A 19695-nucleotide genomic window follows, 5' to 3' on the forward strand; every position below is an offset into this window, starting at 1 on the left:
GGCGTGGATGACCCCTTTGGGGGGTGCGTTTACACAGGGAGATAGCCGAGAAGTGGTTGCAAACAACAGTTTGGTTTATTCTTGCAGTTTACTTCACACAAGTGCAAGCCTCAAAAACATCCAAAATAAAATAAAACACAAAATAAATCCTTGCCACTGTGGGCAGCTACCTTCTCACATACAAGAACCTACCTATGGAGTCTGTCTCCAACCTACTGTTGGGCAAACTTTGCTGATCCTACAGCAGACACTCAATAGTCCATTTATTTTCTCTTCACACAACAAATGTCCATTGAACATGTCCCTTTTCCTCTTCACATTGACCATGTCCCTTGGCTTTTCTTTTCACATAGAACACATTCCTTTGTTTGTCTCTTCACATAGCAAACAGTGCATTTATTTCTTCCACATAGAAATAGTCCATTTTCTCACCTTGAGAAGTCTTCAGTCTTAATTCATTTCCCCTTCACACAGGAAATGTCCATTGGTTTCTTTTCACATAGAAACGATCCTTGAGTAGTCTTCACACTTGTTACCCTCCTCAGCGCACATCGCTTCAGGAGGTCTTCCCCTCTTATGCTCACACAGCTTTAGGGGGCACCCATCTGATTGTCCTCCGCTACCCACACGGCGTCAGGAGGCAGCAATCCTTCTCCCAGGCCCTCACAGCGTCAGGAGGCACACATCTGACTGTCCTCCTCTCCCCAGCCCACACGGCGTCAGGAGGCAGCAATCCATAGACTTCCTTTGGACAAATTATAGAGGCCTTAACTTCCTCATTCTGAACAGCTGAAGTCTGTTCAACGTCCTTAGACAGTTCTGGCTACCTTTGCAGCCGACACCCTATAGTAATTGGTGAATTTTCTAAACCAGGTGGAAATGTATCTCCTGTCTGTGACTACATCCACAGATCTACCTGACTTCCTGTCACATACCCCCCCCCCCTCTTGTTTCAACCCTCGGGTTGGGACACAGTTTTCCAGGCACGCATGTGTCAGGCACTTCTCTTGACTTTCACTGATAAGCCTCCTAGTATCCTCAAGCTTCCGGATGAAACTGTTTCTGTCATCTTCATTGACAGATTTCTCATAAATGTCACACAGTTTGTCCCTCATCTCATATACACATTCTTCAACTGCATTTTTGGCATCATTTCGCTCCTTAAGTTTGTCCTTCATAACCGTCTGTCCTATCCGCCATGGAGGACCGTGATCCATAGGCAACTCAATTGTGCTAGTCTTAAAGTCTTCAACATTCTTGAGCCGCCTCTCTCTGCAATCAATAAATGATTTCCACAACACTTTGAGAACCTCTGCTTCACTTGGCTTTGTTCCAAGAAATGCCTTCTTGAGCTTGGCTTGCTCTAAGATGCTGTGCAGAAGGCCTTCCATTTGCGACAACAGGCTGTCACTCATTTCTTCAAAGTGACCCCTGTTCATTTTTCCAGCAACATCATCAACTTTCCTTCCACCAACATATGGGTCAAAAGCAACAACACAGTCTATTACAGGTTTCTTCAATGCACTTTCTGCTGAACTATTTGACCGCTTAAGGTCACCTAGTTCCTTTTCTTTATCTGAACTCCACATGGAATGTATCTCAAGATCACGATCAAACTTCTGCCACCTGTCTTTCACCAGTTCCATTTTGGAAATATTCCCTGAAAGGCACTTGAAATTCATTTGCTTCACGTTTTCACCAACAGCCTTAGTTTTCTCCACTAGGTGGTGTTTGCTTTTTTCTCCAAGTTTTATATCACTTGCTTTAGTTTTCTCCACTAGGTTTTCAGCCTGAACTGAGAAATTATCACATTTCTTACGCAGCTCTTTTGTTTGCTGAAGTTCTAATGATACATTTTCCAGTGCTTGAAGTTTTTGAAGGAACTGTTTATTCCATAGGGGTGATTCAAACAACATGTCATCAAATTTCTGATGCTCACTCAGGACAGATCCCAAAACACTGATCCTTTTAAAAACTGCATCAGGCACACTATCCCCTCTTTGGGACAGATCCTCTGTTGCCTGTAATTCCTCTTCAAGTTCCTGCAACGGAATCTTCATCTCTTCTACTTTCTGTTCTAAGGCTAGCTTAGACTTTTCTAGCTCCTGAACGCTTTTCCCAACATCATCCTTGGAGCTGACCAAATCTTTAATTTTTGTACACAGCCGTTTGTTAACTCTTTCTAGTTCAACCTTACACTCTAGAGCTTCCTCCAAGGAGCTAGCCAAGAACAGGGCTTTGCTCTCTTTATCACGCGCCTCCGTTTCTGCACGGTCGCGTTCTTCTGCATATTTTGCAGACACAGTCTTCTCCTCACCAAGCATCTGATCAAACTTCTTTTTTACATTTTCAACACTCTCTAATGAACCAACGCTTTCTTCCATGCGTTTTTTCATATCCGCTATCTGAGCTTGCAGTGTTGCGACTTGCTCTGATAGGTTTTTCTTTGCTTCCTCCTCCTCTTTTAATTGTTCCAGGAAGCCATTTTTCTCATCTTCCATTTGTTTGAGCTTTGTGCTAAAACTCAGCCTTTGACATCTCTCTTCCTGTAAGAGTTCCTGCGTGTCTTGCAGCTGCGATTCCAAGATAGAGAAATCTTTGGCAATTTCTTTAGATTTGCTGTCTGCTTGAGAAAGCTGATTTGTGACATTGTCCAACTCAACCTGCAGTCGGTTTGCCTTCTCTGACAGCCTAGCTAGCACACAATCGGTCACCTTCTGATGCTTTGACTTGCGATTCCTGCAGCTGTGCCTCTACTTTTTTCTCTTGTGTTCAGAATCTCATTTTCCCTGCATAAGAGCTTTCACCTCATTGGCTAGTTTCTGGGAATGGGAATGTAATTCTGCCACACAGGCTTCTTTCTCCTTTAACTGCTGCTGGACACGTTGGACTTCATCTTTCCAACTTTCACAGTCCGTACGTAATTCATCTACCACATTGCTCAAAGTGTTGAGCTCATACACAGTACTCAGTAATTTAGCCTCTCTCTCACTTTTCTCCTTGTCGCTGAGAGACAATGTCATTTTCAGAGAGACATTCTGTTCCTGCACCTCCTGCAGGTCTATTTTTGTAGCTTCCAAAGACTGAAGACTTTTTTTCAGCTGATTACGCAACTCCAACATATCACCCATACTTTGCTCCTGCAAAGTCTTATTTCAATTTCCTTTTCCATGAGGATGGTATCTTTCTCTATTATAGTCTCTCTGCGTTTTTGCAATTCGGAAAAAACAAGAGCAGTGGATTCTTCCCACTGTAACACCCGAGCCTGCAAGTTTCTATGCTCCATCCTAAGCAACTCCAGGGCTTGTTCTTTTTCTTCCATTTTCCGTTGCAAGGCATCCAACTCAGCCCTGCACACATACTCGGTTTCCTCCAAACCGATGGCCTCCATTTGCTGCTGGCGTCTCTGTTTCCAGCCTGCCATGCTCTCTTGGTGAGCCTTTTGTTGAGCTGCAAAGCTCCGCTGAAAATCCACATTTGCCCCAGTGTTGCTAGGGACAACAACCTTTCTCTTTTTTTTTAAATCAGATAATTTTTATTGAGAAAAAAAAAAACACACAAAAACTTTTTTCACATACAATACATAACAAAACCAAACATAAAAAAGGGAACAGACGATGAGTTCTCCATTTCTCGATAATACCTTACTTAGAGAGGCATGGGCAGAACAAATGCGGCGGCCGAGGAACCGTCGCCGAGTGCACAACATCACTACAATATGTCATCCATGAAAATACAGTGCAGTAGAAATAATCTAATACTCTAAGCATCATACTTCCAGAACAAAGTTCCAGGAGGATATGTCTCCTTCATCATCAGAAACAAAACAAAACAAGACACACAAATTCCGGTGAGCAATTCCATACACGTGGGCCACAGGGGATGTCTACGTATCAGCCATAAGGAAATTGCGGTAGACCTAAGATCGTCGAACCCCACCCATAATCCTATTGGACACTAGATGAAGTGGGGCTAGACCCGGGACATCTAACCATGGGCCCCATATGCGCTCAAATTTCATGGCATTCCCTCTGTGTTTATAGGTGAGATGCTCCCTGTTCAAGAGTACCTTAACCTCCTCCACCCAGGCGTCATGCGTAGGAGCCTGAGCAGAGATCCATTTCCGGGCTATCAGTTTTCTAGCAATAAATAGTACTCTGAGGATTGCAGTGTGTACATCGGGGGGGGGGGGGTAGAGTTCCTCATCCAGCCACCCCAGGATACACAGTTTGGGTTCCACAGACAATGTCAGTTTCCAGATATCGTTAATAGAGCGTATAATCCCATGCCAGTAGCGATGTAACTTTGGGCAGCGCCACAGCATATGTAATAAATTGCCCGTGTGAACTTTGCATCGAGGGGACAGGGGAGTATCCCTCCGCCGCCAACCATGCAAGCGCTGCGGGGTCCGGTAGGTACGGTGTAAAATAAATAATTGAGTAAGTCTCTGTGAGGAGGACAGAGAGACCCTGGGAACATTGTCCAGGATACCGGTCCACTCCTCAGCAGAAATGGGACCCAGGTCCTCAGCCCAGGATTCCCTGCATTTAAGTGTCATAGCTCCTGAAACCTGTCCCATGAGGGCCGTGTAGAGCGAGGAGATCTGCCCCTTTTTACTCGTGGTGTTAACTAAATTCAGAAGGATAGCTGGCTGGCACATACCCCATGGAGAGACCCTAGACTGAGTATTAATGGCATGACGTAGCTGGAGATACTGAAAGAAGAGGGAGTTAGGCAGGCCAAATTCGGTGCGTAAAGACTGGAAATCCTTAAGCACATCCCCCCTATACAATTGGTAAATAAAGCGGATGCCATAGTCCCCCCCCATCGCAGAGAGGTCCGCAATTTATCCAGTTCGGGATAGTTAGCGTTATTCAGTATACGGGAGTATTTGGAGAATCCAACATAAGTAAAATGTTTCTTAGCTCTCTGCCAAACCCTGTCAAGAAGCGCAAGAGTGGGACAGCCAGACAAACCTCGCAGCCAGACGAGTCTCAAGGATCCGCCTGACAGGATCATTGGCGTCATCTCGCAACCATCCCGTCACATGCTGCAGTTGGGACGCCAAAAAGTAATAGAAGGGGTTCGGAACGGCCAAACCACCACTATCCTTGGCTTCCTGCAAAGTTTCTAAACGAATCCTGGCGGACTGTTTCCTCCAAATGAGTGCACGATAAACAATGTTGAAGCGCTTGAACACATGTATGGGGACCCATACCGGTGAGTTATGCAAAACATATAAGAGCTGTGGATTCCAGATCATCTTGATCAGGCTGCATCTGCCAACCACCGACAGAGGCAACCTGACCCAGCTAGTCAACTTCTCTCGAAACCTATGCAACAAAGGGAGAATATTGAGCTTAATATATTGCCCCAGATCAGGGTGGACCACCACTCCCAAATAGCGGAATTGGGACACCACCTCAATCTGTGACGCAACCGGGGGCAATGCAACCTCCAGGGGGTCTAGCGGCAGCAAGACAGACTTATCCCAATTTATCTGGAAACCCGAGAAGGATCTGAACCTATGAATCAGGTGCATTAATGCAATCAGTGAGCCCGACGCGTCGCCCAAAAACAACAACGCGTCGTCAGCATACAATGCAAGCTTGTCCTCCCGTTCCCCCCGTCGGAAACACACAATAGCTGGGTCAGCCCTCACCGCCGCCGCTAGAGGCTCCACCGCTAGGGCAAACAGCAAGGGGGACAACGGACACCCCTGCCTAGTGCCCCTACACAGCGGAAATGATCGTGAAAGCGAATTATTGACGCGGAGACAAGCCGTAGGTGCAGCATATAGGATCTTCATCCATTTAATAAAGGAGGGTCCCAAGCCAAAGCCTTCAAGGGCCGCCCATAGGTACTGCCATTCCACGCTATCGAATGCTTTAGCAGCGTCAAGCGATAGTATTGCTCTTCGACCACAATTATCCGGAGGGACCTGCATATTCAAATACAGTCTACGGATATTGGTGGCCGTGGACCGGCCCGGTATAAAACCGGATTGGTCACCATGCACCAGCTTGGCAATAACTTTCGACAAACGAGTAGCCAGCACTTTAGCCAGTAATTTCAAATCAGTGGGTAATAGAGAAATCGGTCTATAAGATTCTGGGCGAGTCGGATCCTTCCCGGGCTTCAGGAGAACAACTACCACTGCCTCATACATGGAGTGTGGGAGCTCCCCCGTTTCATAAGAGGCTTGTAGGACAGTAAGTAACTCAGGCAACAAAACCCCTCCAAAAGTTTTATACATCTCTAATGGTATCCCATCCGTCCCTGGGGCCTTAGAATTAGGGGAAGAAGCCAGAGCCTCCTGTAATACCTCCAACCGGATAGGGGAATCCAGCATCGCCCTATCTCGGGCAGACACCCTCGGCAGCTGGAGTTCCCCAAGGAAGGTCTGTAGGTCCACCGAGTCATAAGACACCTTGGAGGAGTACAGATCCTCAAAAAATGACCTAAATCCCTGTAAGACATCCGCAGTGTCCGTGACCTCCCGATCAGCAGAAAGAACCAGCCTGTGTATTATGGATGGAGGGCGCTGAGCTCTAGAAATCACAGCGAGCATGTGACCTGTCTTCTCCCCTTCCTCAAAGTAAGCCTGGGAGGTGAAGAAGCGCTTATGGTCCGCCTGCTGGTGTTGTACCGATCTATAGAAACGTTGTGCTTCCAACCAACGGCCCTCCGAGGCCGCCGTGGGGGAAGCTATGTAGTCCCGCTCGGCCTGGAGCACCGCCTCACCAGCCTCCTTTGCCCAGCGTCTGCTATTAGATTTAATAGAGGAAACCTCCTTAATGCACATCCCACGTAAATATGCTTTCATAGTGTCCCACACAATCCCCGGAGCTGCAGAGTGCCTGTTCTCAGTAAAAAAGTGCGTCAACTGGGTGGCAAATGATGCATGATCCGGGAACAGCGAAAGCCAAAACGGGTTCAGCTTCCAATGCATGGGTAATCTACCCCCCGGAAACCGGAGCCGTAGCTGGAGTGGGGAATGATCCGACAACCCCCTAGCTAAATAGCTAACTACCGGGGAAAGGGCGTGGGTAAGGTCCGAGCCAAAGGCAAGGTCAATACAGGATAGTGAGGAGTGAGACAGGGAATGACAAGAGAAACCAGCAGCAAGCGGATGCGAACTGCGCCAGAGATCCACCAGGCCCAGCTCCCCCATAAATCGAGCAAACGGAGCGGGCCTCCTGAAACCCCCGGGGCAGAATCTCCTATGGACATCTAGGGTCGGGTCAAGCACGTTATTAAAATCACCCATCACTAATATTGGCACTTGGGGATGTTTCCCGACAAACCGAGACAGGCACTCTAGCACCTCAAAGGAGAAGGGAGGAGGGATATACACATTCGCTATTATACACACAAATGCATTCCATACTCCAGCCAAGAAAATAAATCTGCCTTGAGAGTCCACCAAGGAGTCCTGCAATTCAAATTTGATAGTTGCTGAAAGTAAAATCGAGACACCCCTAGAATATTGGCTGTGATAGGAATGAAACTGGATCAGAAACCGCCTAGAACGGAGTCCGCCAGCCGAGTCTGGAGTAAGGTGGGTTTCCTGCAGGCACACCATCGCAGGACCTTGGTGCGACAACAGGGTCATAACAGCAGTGCGTTTGCTAGGGTCCCCCAGTCCTTGGACATTCCAGGATAACAAAGAGTCATTAATGGTCGCCATGGTAACTAAACACTGCAGGAAAGTGGCAGGAGGAGCCAACAGTCATCCAGCCCTAGCAGGGCGAGGGGGTAGTAGAAGAGGGCCCGAACTTCCATAACTGTATAGACCCGATTCTTCCCTTCCACGGGCTCCAGAAAGTGAGACAACGGTGGTACCATAATCCCCGAACAATGTACGGCTCCGTGGCTCACAGCAGAATATTAAAGGACCCAATCAGCTTAAGTAGACCCTTGCTCCACGTGGGGATGATTGTTCCGCCGCAGCTCTGAGCTGCCGCTCCTGGCGATCCAGCCAGTTAGTGGCAGAAGTGGGATTCTCAAAGAAGTGCACTGTTCCGTTCGCCACTACACGAAGTTTGGCCGGATACATCATGGAATACACCAATGGAATGGCACGCAGGCGTTTTTTGATTTCAGTAAATCGCGCCCTCTATCTCTGTAGAGCTGCCAAAAAATCAGGATATATGGAAACTCTAGCGCCTTGAATCTCCATGCGAGGCTGTTGCCGGGCAAGTCTCACAATAATATCTCTATCTTTATAGTGAAGCAGCTTCAGCAGAAATGGCCTATCAGGGCCCCCTGGTGGAGGAGCCCTGAAAGGCACCCTATGTGCACGCTCCACAGAGAAAAATGGGGAGAGATTGTCTTTCCCAAAGGTAGTTAGCAACCATTGTTCGATGAATTCCACCGGAGATTTACCCTCTGCTTTCTCTGGGATGCCCACCAGGCGCAGATTACTGCGGCGCAGCCGGTTCTCCATATCCTCCAGTCTGTTCATCGCTTCAGAGACCCCTGAGGAGTTCATTCGCACATCTTGGATCAGGGGGGGTAAATCATCCTCAACCGCACTCACCCGGCCCTCCAAAGCTGTGGTCCGCTCTCTCATCTTTTGCATGTCTTGCCTGATATGAAGCAGACCCTCCTTCATACTCTTAACTTCCCCTGACAGCTCAGAGAGGGAAGCACCATAGGTATGGATCGCCGTTAGGACGTCCTGGATAGTGGGGACGGCCTGGGAGACATCCTCCATCGGAGCTGCGTCCTCAGCACCCTCCGGCTGTGTACTCACTGCGGGCCCTGGAGGAGATCCGGCCTGGATAGCCTTGTGCGGAGACAGCGCTGCCATGGGTGAAGAGGGAGGATTCCTGGAGGTCGGTGAAGGAGCCGGAGGAGAGGTAGCAGGCTTGTGCTTAGCCGGGTCACGGGCAAACTTCCCCAGCTTAGCGATGGCTGTGGGCAGCTTTTCACGGACCGCACGCTGTGGGAGCGGGCCGGCGCCATCTTGGATCTGCCTGGCCGCGGCGGTACTGTCATCCTTCCTCCTAGTCATGGCGGAGCGAGGCAGCGAGGAGCACAGAACGATCACCGGAGTGCAATGTACGGAGGTGCGGGTCAGATTGGTAGTTGTATCGGGTGTTAGGGTCCAGTAATCAGGATGTTATCAGGCAGGATAGCAGAGCCGACTCGGGACACGTCCGCTCACATAGGCAGTTCAGCCACGCCCCCAACAACCTTTCTCTTTAGCAGATTCTGTTTAGGCATGGATGGGGCTCGTTCAGGGGGTAGCATCCCCTCCATCCATAGAATCCGGTCTCTCATTTCAGCTATCTTTGCATCTTTCAGGCGTTTTGATCGCTCCATCTTCAATTACTCCACAATAAATTTTTCACAGTCCAGCAAAAAATTTTGAGACCACTGTCTCTTTAAAGCCAGTAGCTTTTCTCTCTCTTGCAGGATCTCCTTTCCTGCACACACAGTTTGTGCAGTCTCATGCACCAGACAAAGTTCACAGGACAGATGAACTTCTTTGCAGGGATCTCTGCTTCTGCCCAATGCATACCTCCACCATATGTGAGTGATTAGCTCGGTGGTAGGCGTGGATGACCCTTTTGGGGGGTGCGTTTACACAGGGAGATAGCCGAGAAGTGGTTGCAAACAACAGTTTGGTTTATTCTTGCAGTTTACTTCACACAAGTGCAAGCCTTTAAATACATCCAAAATAAAATAAAACACAAAATAAATCCTTGCCACTGTGGGCGGCTAACTTCTCACATACAGGAACCTACCTACGGAGTCTGTCTCCAATCTAGTGTTAGGCAAACTTTGCTGATCCTACAGCAGACACTCAATAGTCCATTTATTTTCTCTTTCAAAGAAAAGGTTTGTTAAAACATTTAGTACAACCTGTGCGCTTTTCTTATCAATTGATTTAAAACCAAGAGCAACCCCAATGATTTACATGAATGGGATAAAAAGGTCATGTGTTTGAGCTCTCTACCTATCACAGAGTGTTCTCTTCAGTTGTATGCAGAGTACACTAAGGATACCGCAGGTTCCTCACTGTGCTCTGCATTTTATGATAAAGTAAAATGCAGGTACAGTGTAGAATATTTACTGTAGGTTCCTAAGAGAGCAAATATTGACATTGTCTCTGTGCTCTAAATTGGCCATTTGCGACCCATTTAGATCTATGCGTGTGTGCTTATGCAGGTGCGTTGGCATGCATCAGCATGCATTTCCTTTATGAATTGACATGCATTTTATAATATGTTTTTGAATTTAGAGTTGATACAGTTAACATCTATTGATCCAGGCTTGATAATATCTGTTGCCAACACATCAGAACTCTTGTAACATGTAATTTAATCCATTGCTATTGACTACTATAATCCTCTCCAAACACGAAAATGCAAAAAAACCCCCCAAAAAAACAGATGTTGAATTTCTAAAAATGAACTGAGATGGCAACAGGCACTATTTTTATGATGCATTCCTGTGTTAAAATGCAGCAGTGTAAATGGGCCTTTACTATTTTCATTTTTTTTCATTTCTTTGAGTTGTGAAGTTGAGCTGTTGATCTAGTATATCATTGAGCACTGCAACCAAAGAGGTCTTATGTATGAAATCCTGGCTATTTTATGGACATTATGAGGGGATCTTTTTTTTCACTATTGGAGTTTTCCCCAAGTGTACATTTCATAGGAGGTACATTATGACTATTCTATATCAGAAAATACAACAGTCCTGGTTGTGGGGGACAGATCTGGGTCCTCCAGCTGAAGTCCTGGCAAAATAAACTGAATAATAAACTTAGAATACATATTTTAGCCTTTTAGGCCCACCCATAACTGAAATATCAGTTCTGCATAGGGCATATAGGTAACAGAGCCTGTCAGGGCACACAGTATTGTTCTGCAGTACTTGAAATGTTGCAAGCTGCATATCATAGGCTTAAAGTAATTGTAAAGGTTAGTTTTTTGCAAAAAAAAAAAAACATGGTATACTTACCTGCTCTGTGCAAAGGTTTTGCACAGAGAAGCCCTGATCCTCCTCTTCTGGGGTGCCCCTCGGCACTCCTGGCCCCTCCTCTTTATTGAGTGCCCCCACGGAGAGCCGCTTTCCATGGGGAACCCGTGCGGGTGCGCTCACGAGTCCCGCTGCTGTGCCCATTGACACAGCCAGCAGGGCTGCCCCCCCCCCCTTCCCACGTTCCGTAGTCAATGGATTTGATTTACAGCAGCAGGAGCCAATGGCTCCTGCTGCTATCAATCTATCAAATGAGGACCCGAGACAGTGACTGGAGCTGCTGGGCTCATGCTCGTCACTGGAACGATCAGGTTCAGGTAAGAATAGGGGGGGTTGTCTGGGGGGCAACTGCAGGACCAAAGGTTTTTCACCTTAATGCATAGAACACATTATGGTGAAAAACCTTGAGACTTTACAACTCCTTTAAAATTTAAAATAAACCTAAACTCTAAAATATCATATAAGCTTTAACATGTCATTTATGCAGGAGGAAATTATGCTATGGATGGAACATTAAAGGCACCATGAAACCAACATCATAATTAAAATACAAAAAGTGTATTGTACAAATATTTTAAAAACAAGCAAGGTTATTAAAACCCATACATAATCTTTAGCTATATACATAAAAAACATGTACAGAATCATGAGAATCCCTATCAATCAAAGATCATAGATTAAGAGATTAACCCCAACACATGTCAACTATCACAGTCTTCTGGAGGTTTATTTAATAGCATAGCTGGAGGACTTTAAAAAAAACTAAATAGCAACCAAAGAGTAGAGAGCAAATTAACAAAGAAAGTAATGACAATATAACATTATAAAGAGTAAAGTACAAATATGAAATGACACTGTTGTTAATGGAGACCAGTAAATACTAAGACACCCAGGGCAACTCCCTCAGGCAACCCGGCGGTCAAAGAAGGGCTCAAGGGACAATGGCCTACTGTCAAAAATTACACATAAATATATAAATGACCTGAACTGTAAGAAGAGGAAAGAGAAAAACTATCACTTCGCATAGTGTCCAAAATAAACGTACTTAATATGTAGACCAAAGTCTCATAAACCCAAAGAAATGGATAGACTCTAAAAAGGCGTACAGTTGTAAAGCTGCCAAAAGTGCTCAGGATGGGACAGCAGAAAAGGTTTTTACCAGAGTATCCTTTCTAGGGGGATGTATGTAGACTAAATCATACAGAGGGACTTCCAAAAAGATAATATATACAAATGTGAAAATAAAAACTATATTTACCAAAATTGATGAAAATTGAATTACTTTGAACATATCACAAAGAGAACCCAGAAGGTCCCACAAGGTGGGTAGTTGCAGAGTGCCTATATCACTCTACAAGCTCCTCCATGGATACAGTACAATGAGTGAGCATTGTCACCCCAAGACAGAAACTGTGGTATTGGCAGGATCTCCAGATAAAAATAAAGGGTAAATAGGCATAAAAAGAAATAAAATACAACCACTACATCTAAGAACTGACGAGCTGCAATATAGAAAATCCTTGTTGGGTTTCTATACACTTTTAATGTTTGCCACTTCCTAAACATGAATGTCAAATGGTTTCCAAATGTTGCAATAACAATTCCTTCATATGTGGTTTTACCGGAATGGGCAATATTCACTTCAGTATGCCTTTGATATTGTGTAATAATAGAAGGTATTCCAGTGTTTTTGTATAGCTGTAGCTGGGCCATGTAGCGCATTCCTCTCACTCATATGTGGAGATCTGCACCCTACGTGAGGAATGTCTTGGCATGCTTCAGTTACTTTGTTTAGTCCTCCCTAAACCTCACCTCTCATTGCAACTTGCATCATCTGTAGTTGCTGCTTTCTGTGCAGGATTCATAGTTTCCCCCAACCTGTGATTTCTGACTTTGTGTGTTGCAGATGGCCTCAGCCACAGATGCAAGATATGGGCATAGAGATGTCTCAGACCAAAACTTTGACTACATGTTTAAACTTCTGATCATTGGGAACAGCAGCGTGGGGAAGACCTCCTTTCTTTTCCGGTACGCCGATGATACCTTCACATCTGCCTTTGTTAGCACAGTGGGAATTGACTTCAAGGTGAAGACTGTTTACCGAAATGACAAGAGGGTGAAGCTGCAGATTTGGGTAAGGATATTTTTTTAATGCATTTATACCTCAAAAAAAAAAAAAAAAACAAGACAAGGGTTCCAACCCTTCACCACTCTACTAAAATATTTTACAGTAGTTATACTTTAACTTAAAAAAAAAAAAAAGCATTTTACTTGTCTGTGTTGCTGTCGCTTTCTGTCCTGGGGACAACTTTTTTTTACCAGACAGGAAGTGAATCTCTTCGGCTGAGCCCACAATGGCAGTAAAACCTGAGAGGGATTCTAATCCTTTCACACTCTATCAAAAACAACAACGAAAAAGACTTTTAGCTACAGATACTCTTTATCAAAACTACCATAATAGACTGTCGTTCAGTTTTACATTTCTAATAATGTGCTATTGTAAATAGAAGCAGAATATGAGAGATGTATGTAGGCTACTGGTGTGGATCCCTTTCTATGAAAATGCTAGTTCTGCCTGGCCATCAAGCTGAGAATTTATCTTCAATGCAACTACTTTTATGGCTTTCATTTGCTGCATGCGTGTACCAGTTTTGTGACTCAGAATTGATGCAACCAGATATACCGTGTTTCCCCGAAAATAAGACTGGGTCTTATATTAATTTTGGCTACACAAAAACACACTAGGGCTTATTTTCAGGGGATGTCTTATTTACGGTATGTACAATGACGATCTTAAAGTGATTGTAACCCTAAAATAAATAGATAAATATCCTGACCCTTTAAAGCATGATAGACAGCACAGTGCTTTTGCTGTGTAATTTAGCCCTCTCTATGTTTCAAATACCTGGAATAAAACAATAGAATGTTAAAAAAAATTCCCTCCCCCTCTCTCCCTGTCAGCTCAGTAGTCAGCATTATGACATTCTGTAATCCCAAAAATAAACTTTGGATAAAGTCATTGTAAAATTATGTAATTGATTTTGTAAAACGATTATGTAATGTGTAGTGTGTCTCCTTTTCGTAACTTTATTGTGGAAAATACCTTATTTACAGCGCTGCTGGGCACTCAAGTGACCCTCCAGAGCTCTACTTTCCCTCTCCGAATACTGCAGAGGGAGCGGCTGAGAGCAAGGATTTTACTAGGGCTTATTTTCGGGGTAGGGCTTATATTGCAGCCATCACTGAAAATCATGCTAGGTCTTATTTTCGGGGTAGGGCTTATTTTTAAGGGAAACAGGGTAGCCAGGTAACAAGATTTTTTTTTTTTTTTGTGTCAGGGCATACTTTAATGCCTTTTTCTTAGTTTCAGATGAAATGGGGAAGGTTTAGGAACGGTTACATTTTCCATCCTTGTATGTGTCACCATTGGGGAGCTTGGCCTTCTTTTCTTTTTCTTTCTCACACTGGTCACCTGGATAGAACATTTTTCCATTTGGGTTTCATCAATGGGATTAAAAAAGCAATTACAACCTCACAGAACCCTTCCCAATGCATATGAGCATATGAGCAGACCATTTTTCATGGCCTGTGTGTACTAAGAATCTTACAAACCATATCCACTGTTTTCCCAACACTAAACCATTTACAAAAATACATTTTACATTTCTCCATTGTTCACAATAAATACTTCTAGCACTTGGCAAAAAAAAAAAATGCAACATACAAAGTTGATCATATCATTGCCTTGGTCAGTGTAAGGGCCCTTTCACACTGGTGTGCTTAACTGCTTGCCGACCACCACACGACTATTTACTGCAGCAGTCAGCCCCTCACAGGCAAAGCGACGTAGTACTACGTTGCTAGCCTGTGAGGGTCTAGGGATCGAGCGTGCGCCACCGGAGGCGCGCTCCCACGCGGTCACGGACCCCCCTGTGCGTGTGACCGGCGGACCCGATGTCCGCCGGCCACTCGCGATCGTCCGTTAGAGCGGGAGAAAGGCAGGCCTGTCATTCTCCCCTGTGTAAGAACAGTGATCATACGGTTCTACTATTTAGGACCGTTGATCACTGTTCCTACACCTCAAATCACAGCCAATCACAGTTAGAAGCACGCCCCTAGGGACACACACAACCCCTCCCTCTCAAAAAAGTTAACCCCTTCACTGCCAGTGTCATTTTACAGTAACAGTGCATATGTATAGCACTGATTACTGTAGTAATGTCACTGGTAACCTCAAAAGTGTCAAAAATGTCAGTCAAGGGTCCGATCTGTCCGCCGCAATGTCGCAGTACCGCAAAAAAATCGCAGATCGCCGACATTACGCGTTAAAAAAAAACAACAAAAATGACAAAAATCTTACCCTTTGTTAGTAAACGTGATAACTTTTGCGCAAACCAATCAAAATACGCTTTTTGCAATTTTTTTTTTTTTTTACCAAACATATGTAGCATAAAACAAATTGGCCGAAAATGTTAAAAAATTTTGATTTTTACATTTTTTTGGGGGGGGGGGGGAATTTCATATAAAAAAATGTGAAAAATATTGTTATTTTTGCAAAATTGTCGCTCTTTTTTTTGTTTATAGCGCATGATCAAAAAATCGCACAGGTGATCAAATACCACCAAAAGAAAGCTCTGTTTGTGGGGAAAAAAATGACGTCAAATTCGTTTAGGTACAGTATTGCACGACCGCGCAATTGTCAGTTAAAGTCACGCAGTGCCGAATCGCAAAATAGGCCCTGGTCAGGAAGGGGGTAAAATCTTCTGGGGCTTAAGTGGTTTAAAAACCTGGTATGTCTTTTGCAAAAACTAATTTTTAATGCATTTTCAATGTGTTTTTAGTGTGTTTTTTTTTTTTTTTGATTCCTGCACTTGTAAAACTTGGACAAGTGACTCCAAAAACACACAGCGGGTGCTTTTCCTATGAGCACCATCACCATAGAAATCAATGGGTCCTGCGTATTTCATGTATTTTTGGGACTTTTCAAAATTTACCACACCCGCAGTATCACAGAAAGCGGTGTAGTCTATCAATGAATACAAAGCTTCCTCTGAATCAGAGAAGTCATAGATGCGGGCTGATAATGTCACAACCTCTGACCTTCAAGATATAAGTGTAAGCTTGGCAGCAAAAATACAAAACTGAAAAGCCAGTATTGAATCACGTTGCCCTTTAATTCCTCTATAGTAGGCAAGTATAGTGACTGTGTGCCTCACATTGTATATATGGAGGTTCTTCTGTGACTGAACCTGTACAAAAAAACAATGCTCCGGAATTAGTTGGCCTTTGCTCATGAAAACGTATGGATAAGGCCTGGTTAATCGTCTTTAATTCCTTCTTTAACCCCTTGTGGGGTTAAGCACACACCAGCCGGTAGAGAAATGGTTGCATCTTCTTTGTTTAGACTTTGTTGAACGTCCTGTAGTGTCTGTTTTATTTCTACTCCAGCCATGTTATGTCAGATTGGACTTGGTTGAAGAAGCTGTGTTTGCCTTATATAGGCCGTGAACTATTGCTCAGATCTGCTGACTTTGATAAAACTGAGATGTATCCTTGTCAAAGGCGAGTTCACAGCAGATGTTTTTTCTAATAATTCGTATGACCTAATACATTGCATTTACTTCAGATACAGTGTGCTGGTATTATGCAGTAGATTTGTGTTTGCTGACCTGCATTTTCCTATTTACAGCTCATCTCTAGTCAAAACATATTTTCAGTATTGTATAGAGTAGGAAAAGCTTAGAACCTCTGTAAGGCTTTTTTTGCTGTTTGTGTCCCCGCTGAGTAGAATCACACTTTCTTTTTGTTTTGGAGAAGAAAAAAAAAAAAATTGGAGTGATATACACTCACGTGATCACATCTAGGAGACTTATGATCAATATAGTGGGGATGGCATTGTGTTAAATGAATAAATAAATGTATAAATAAATAGGTGAATATGAGCTGCTTGTCCAAACATCTAAAAGTTGAATCAAGTGTAAAAAAGGGGTTGAAGACAGCGCTCACAAATTGGTGTATAATACACTTCCCCAATAAATAAGTACGTTTGAATATAAATAAATAAAAAATAATTCAACACCAATGGTGCTCAAATTGCAGTGAGAAATAAAGTGACTGTGCACTGAGTGGGTAATGGTAAACTCATAAACACATCCAGGTGCATAAATGTATTACTTTAGATAATAGTCTATGTATGATGTTCCAAACTTGACAGTCTTTTCAAATAAAGTTGCTTTTGTGCTCGGTGATGGTCAAAATGGTGAATGACCTTAAAAAACCCAGGTGTACACTTAAGTTGGGATCCTTCACCTTAATCTCAGCCCACTTACCAGATGACCCCTTGGGGTCTAGCGTAGGGAAGTGGTCCCCTTTAGATAACTCCCGGACGTCCCTCTGGGTACCTTGATGGAATCCTCTCACTGAGGTGGGGGTATCCTCTGGAGGTCCGCTGTAGAGCGCGGTATAGGGGCTGTGTATGATCCCACTGTAAACCTTGATGTAACCTCGTTAGTGGTGTGGTCTCAGCTAATAGCCATAAGAGAATTGGGGAGGCTCATAGTGTAGTATTTAACATTATTTTAAGAAAAAAGTAGTAACTTACATTGTAGCTAGGAATAAACATCCGGATCGTGGAGCTGCATTGATGGTGCCGTTTGTGTTCCGGATGCGTTCCAATGACCGAAAGTGACGTAGGGGTGTGCCTCGGGACCCGACGCGTTTTGTCAGAAAGCGTCTGACGTCATCAGGGATCACCTGCGAGTTCACAGCAGATGTTTTTTCTAATAATTAGTATGACCTAATACGTTGCATTTACTTAAAGCGGAGTTCCGGCCACTACATTTTTTTTCAATAAAAATACCCCCGGGACAGTCAGGGCTAGTACATTCCATAATGGATAGCCTCTGTACTGTCCCGGGTCGCACTTACCTTTTAGAAGAAATACTTACCTTGAAAATTTCTTCTCTAGCGCTGCCATCTCGGATGTGAGCAGCTGAAGTCAGCGCGTCCTCTTCTGCGTCCGCTTCCATGTCCTCTTCTCCCAGAATGCGCCCGCACCAGCCCTGCACGTCACTTCTGGTGCGGGCGCGTCATCCCTCCACAGCTTCTGGGCATGCCCAGAAGCTGTTTAGCAGGGAATGAGGCGCCGCGCTGGAGGTGACGAGCTGGGCCGGTGCAGGCGCATTGATTCCTGGGAGCGATGATGTTCAGCTCCCAGGAATCAATGCAAAGAGGAAGTGACGGCGCGGGCCGCGGCCGCAGAGGGAGGAAGTGGAAGAAAGGTGAGTATATTTTTCTTCAATAACAAGGTAAGTAAACAAAAAAAAATCGTAATTATCCATTTATTTTTAAGGTGACTAAAAGCAAGCGAATGGCCCAAAATCGACTATGTCGATTTTGTGGCCGGAACTCCGCTTTAATTTACAGTGTGCTGGTGTTATGCAGTAGATTTGTGTTTGCTGACCTGCATTTTCCTATTTACAGCTCATCTCTAGTCAAAACATTTTTTCAGTATTGTATAGAGTAGGAAAAGCTTAAAACCTCGGTCAGGCTTTTATTGCTGTTTGTGTCCCCGCTGAGTAGAATCACACTTTCTTTTTGTTTTGGTGACCATTGTGACCGGAAGAGAAAAATGTATAATCCACAGTTGTATAACAGTCACTGTAGAAGGAGGTAAGGGGAAATCTTGCAGTGTGAACAGGGAACAGCTAAGTAAGGATTTTCCCCTTCCTATTGAACGATTTCTTCTCACTTCCTGTTGTGCCTCTCTGATAGGAAGTGAAGGCAAAATTTATTCAGCAGGACAAAAAGCAAAAAAAAAAAAAGACGGGATTTAAAGATGAATTCCAAGTATTGACATTTTATAGCTTGGACCAATGTTACTATGTATATACCATATTTGGCTGATCTTCCTGGAAGCTGCAAACCAGTGAAGTAGATACAACTAAGTGATCTCCACTTGCTTCTGGGTCCCATGCTGCATCGTGAACACAGGAGGTTGGCCACTCGGCATGGGTGCCATTCAGAGAATGCATTGCATTGTTCTCTGATTAAACAAGGTGGAGAGTGTGAAGTCACCGCCCTGCCTCTCCACCTTGTCCAATCAGAGAATTCTTTGCATTTGTTTATAAAATGCTAGACATTCTCTGAATGGCACCCGTGGTGAGTGGCCGACCTCCTGTATTCCCAAAGCATCAGGCCAGCCACTCAGCACGGGACGCAGACCAAGTGGAGATCACTGGAGTAGTGATGTCTACTTCAGTGATTTCCATCTTCAGGGGCATCAGCCAGGTATCTCATATACATAGATACATTGGTCCATTCATTTAGATGATGGATGGACAACGGACTGTGCCTGATAGGCCACTTTTTTTGATCACAAGGGCATACGCCATTCTTCATATTTCGTGCAGAATTTAGAAATGCCACCCTGCCACCTTTCGTCCACAACAAATTCTACATTACTCAAGCTCTCTTCAAAAGCTGAGCACTAACCTTGCAACGAAAGCAGTGTTTGAGAATAGATGTTTGCAAGGTGCATTGCAACAGGGGTGCATTTCAATACTGTAAAGACTATTTGTTGCTCTGTCCTCCAAATTGCCCTATCAATTGGCATGGAAGAAGGATCTTAACTTAGACCCTAATGATACAGATTGGCAAACCTGGAATGCTGATAGTCATATGGGTATTATAAATTTAGCA

The 19695-nt window shown here is 44.4% G+C and overlaps 1 protein-coding gene across 2 annotated transcripts in view; it reads left to right on the top strand.

Annotated features, from left to right (window-relative positions):
* Positions 1-19695, top strand: part of RAB3B (RAB3B, member RAS oncogene family) — a 164315-nt gene that overhangs the window by 37033 nt on the left and 107587 nt on the right. For both annotated transcript variants that reach the window (XM_082266680.1, XM_082266681.1), the window contains exon 2: positions 12902-13129. In XM_082266680.1, the coding sequence (XP_082122806.1) occupies positions 12902-13129 (228 nt within the window). The remainder of the gene's footprint in view (positions 1-12901; positions 13130-19695) is intronic.

Source organism: Pelophylax lessonae, assembly GCF_965119305.1.
Source record: "Pelophylax lessonae genome assembly, chromosome: 8".
NCBI lineage: Eukaryota > Metazoa > Chordata > Amphibia > Anura > Ranidae > Pelophylax > Pelophylax lessonae.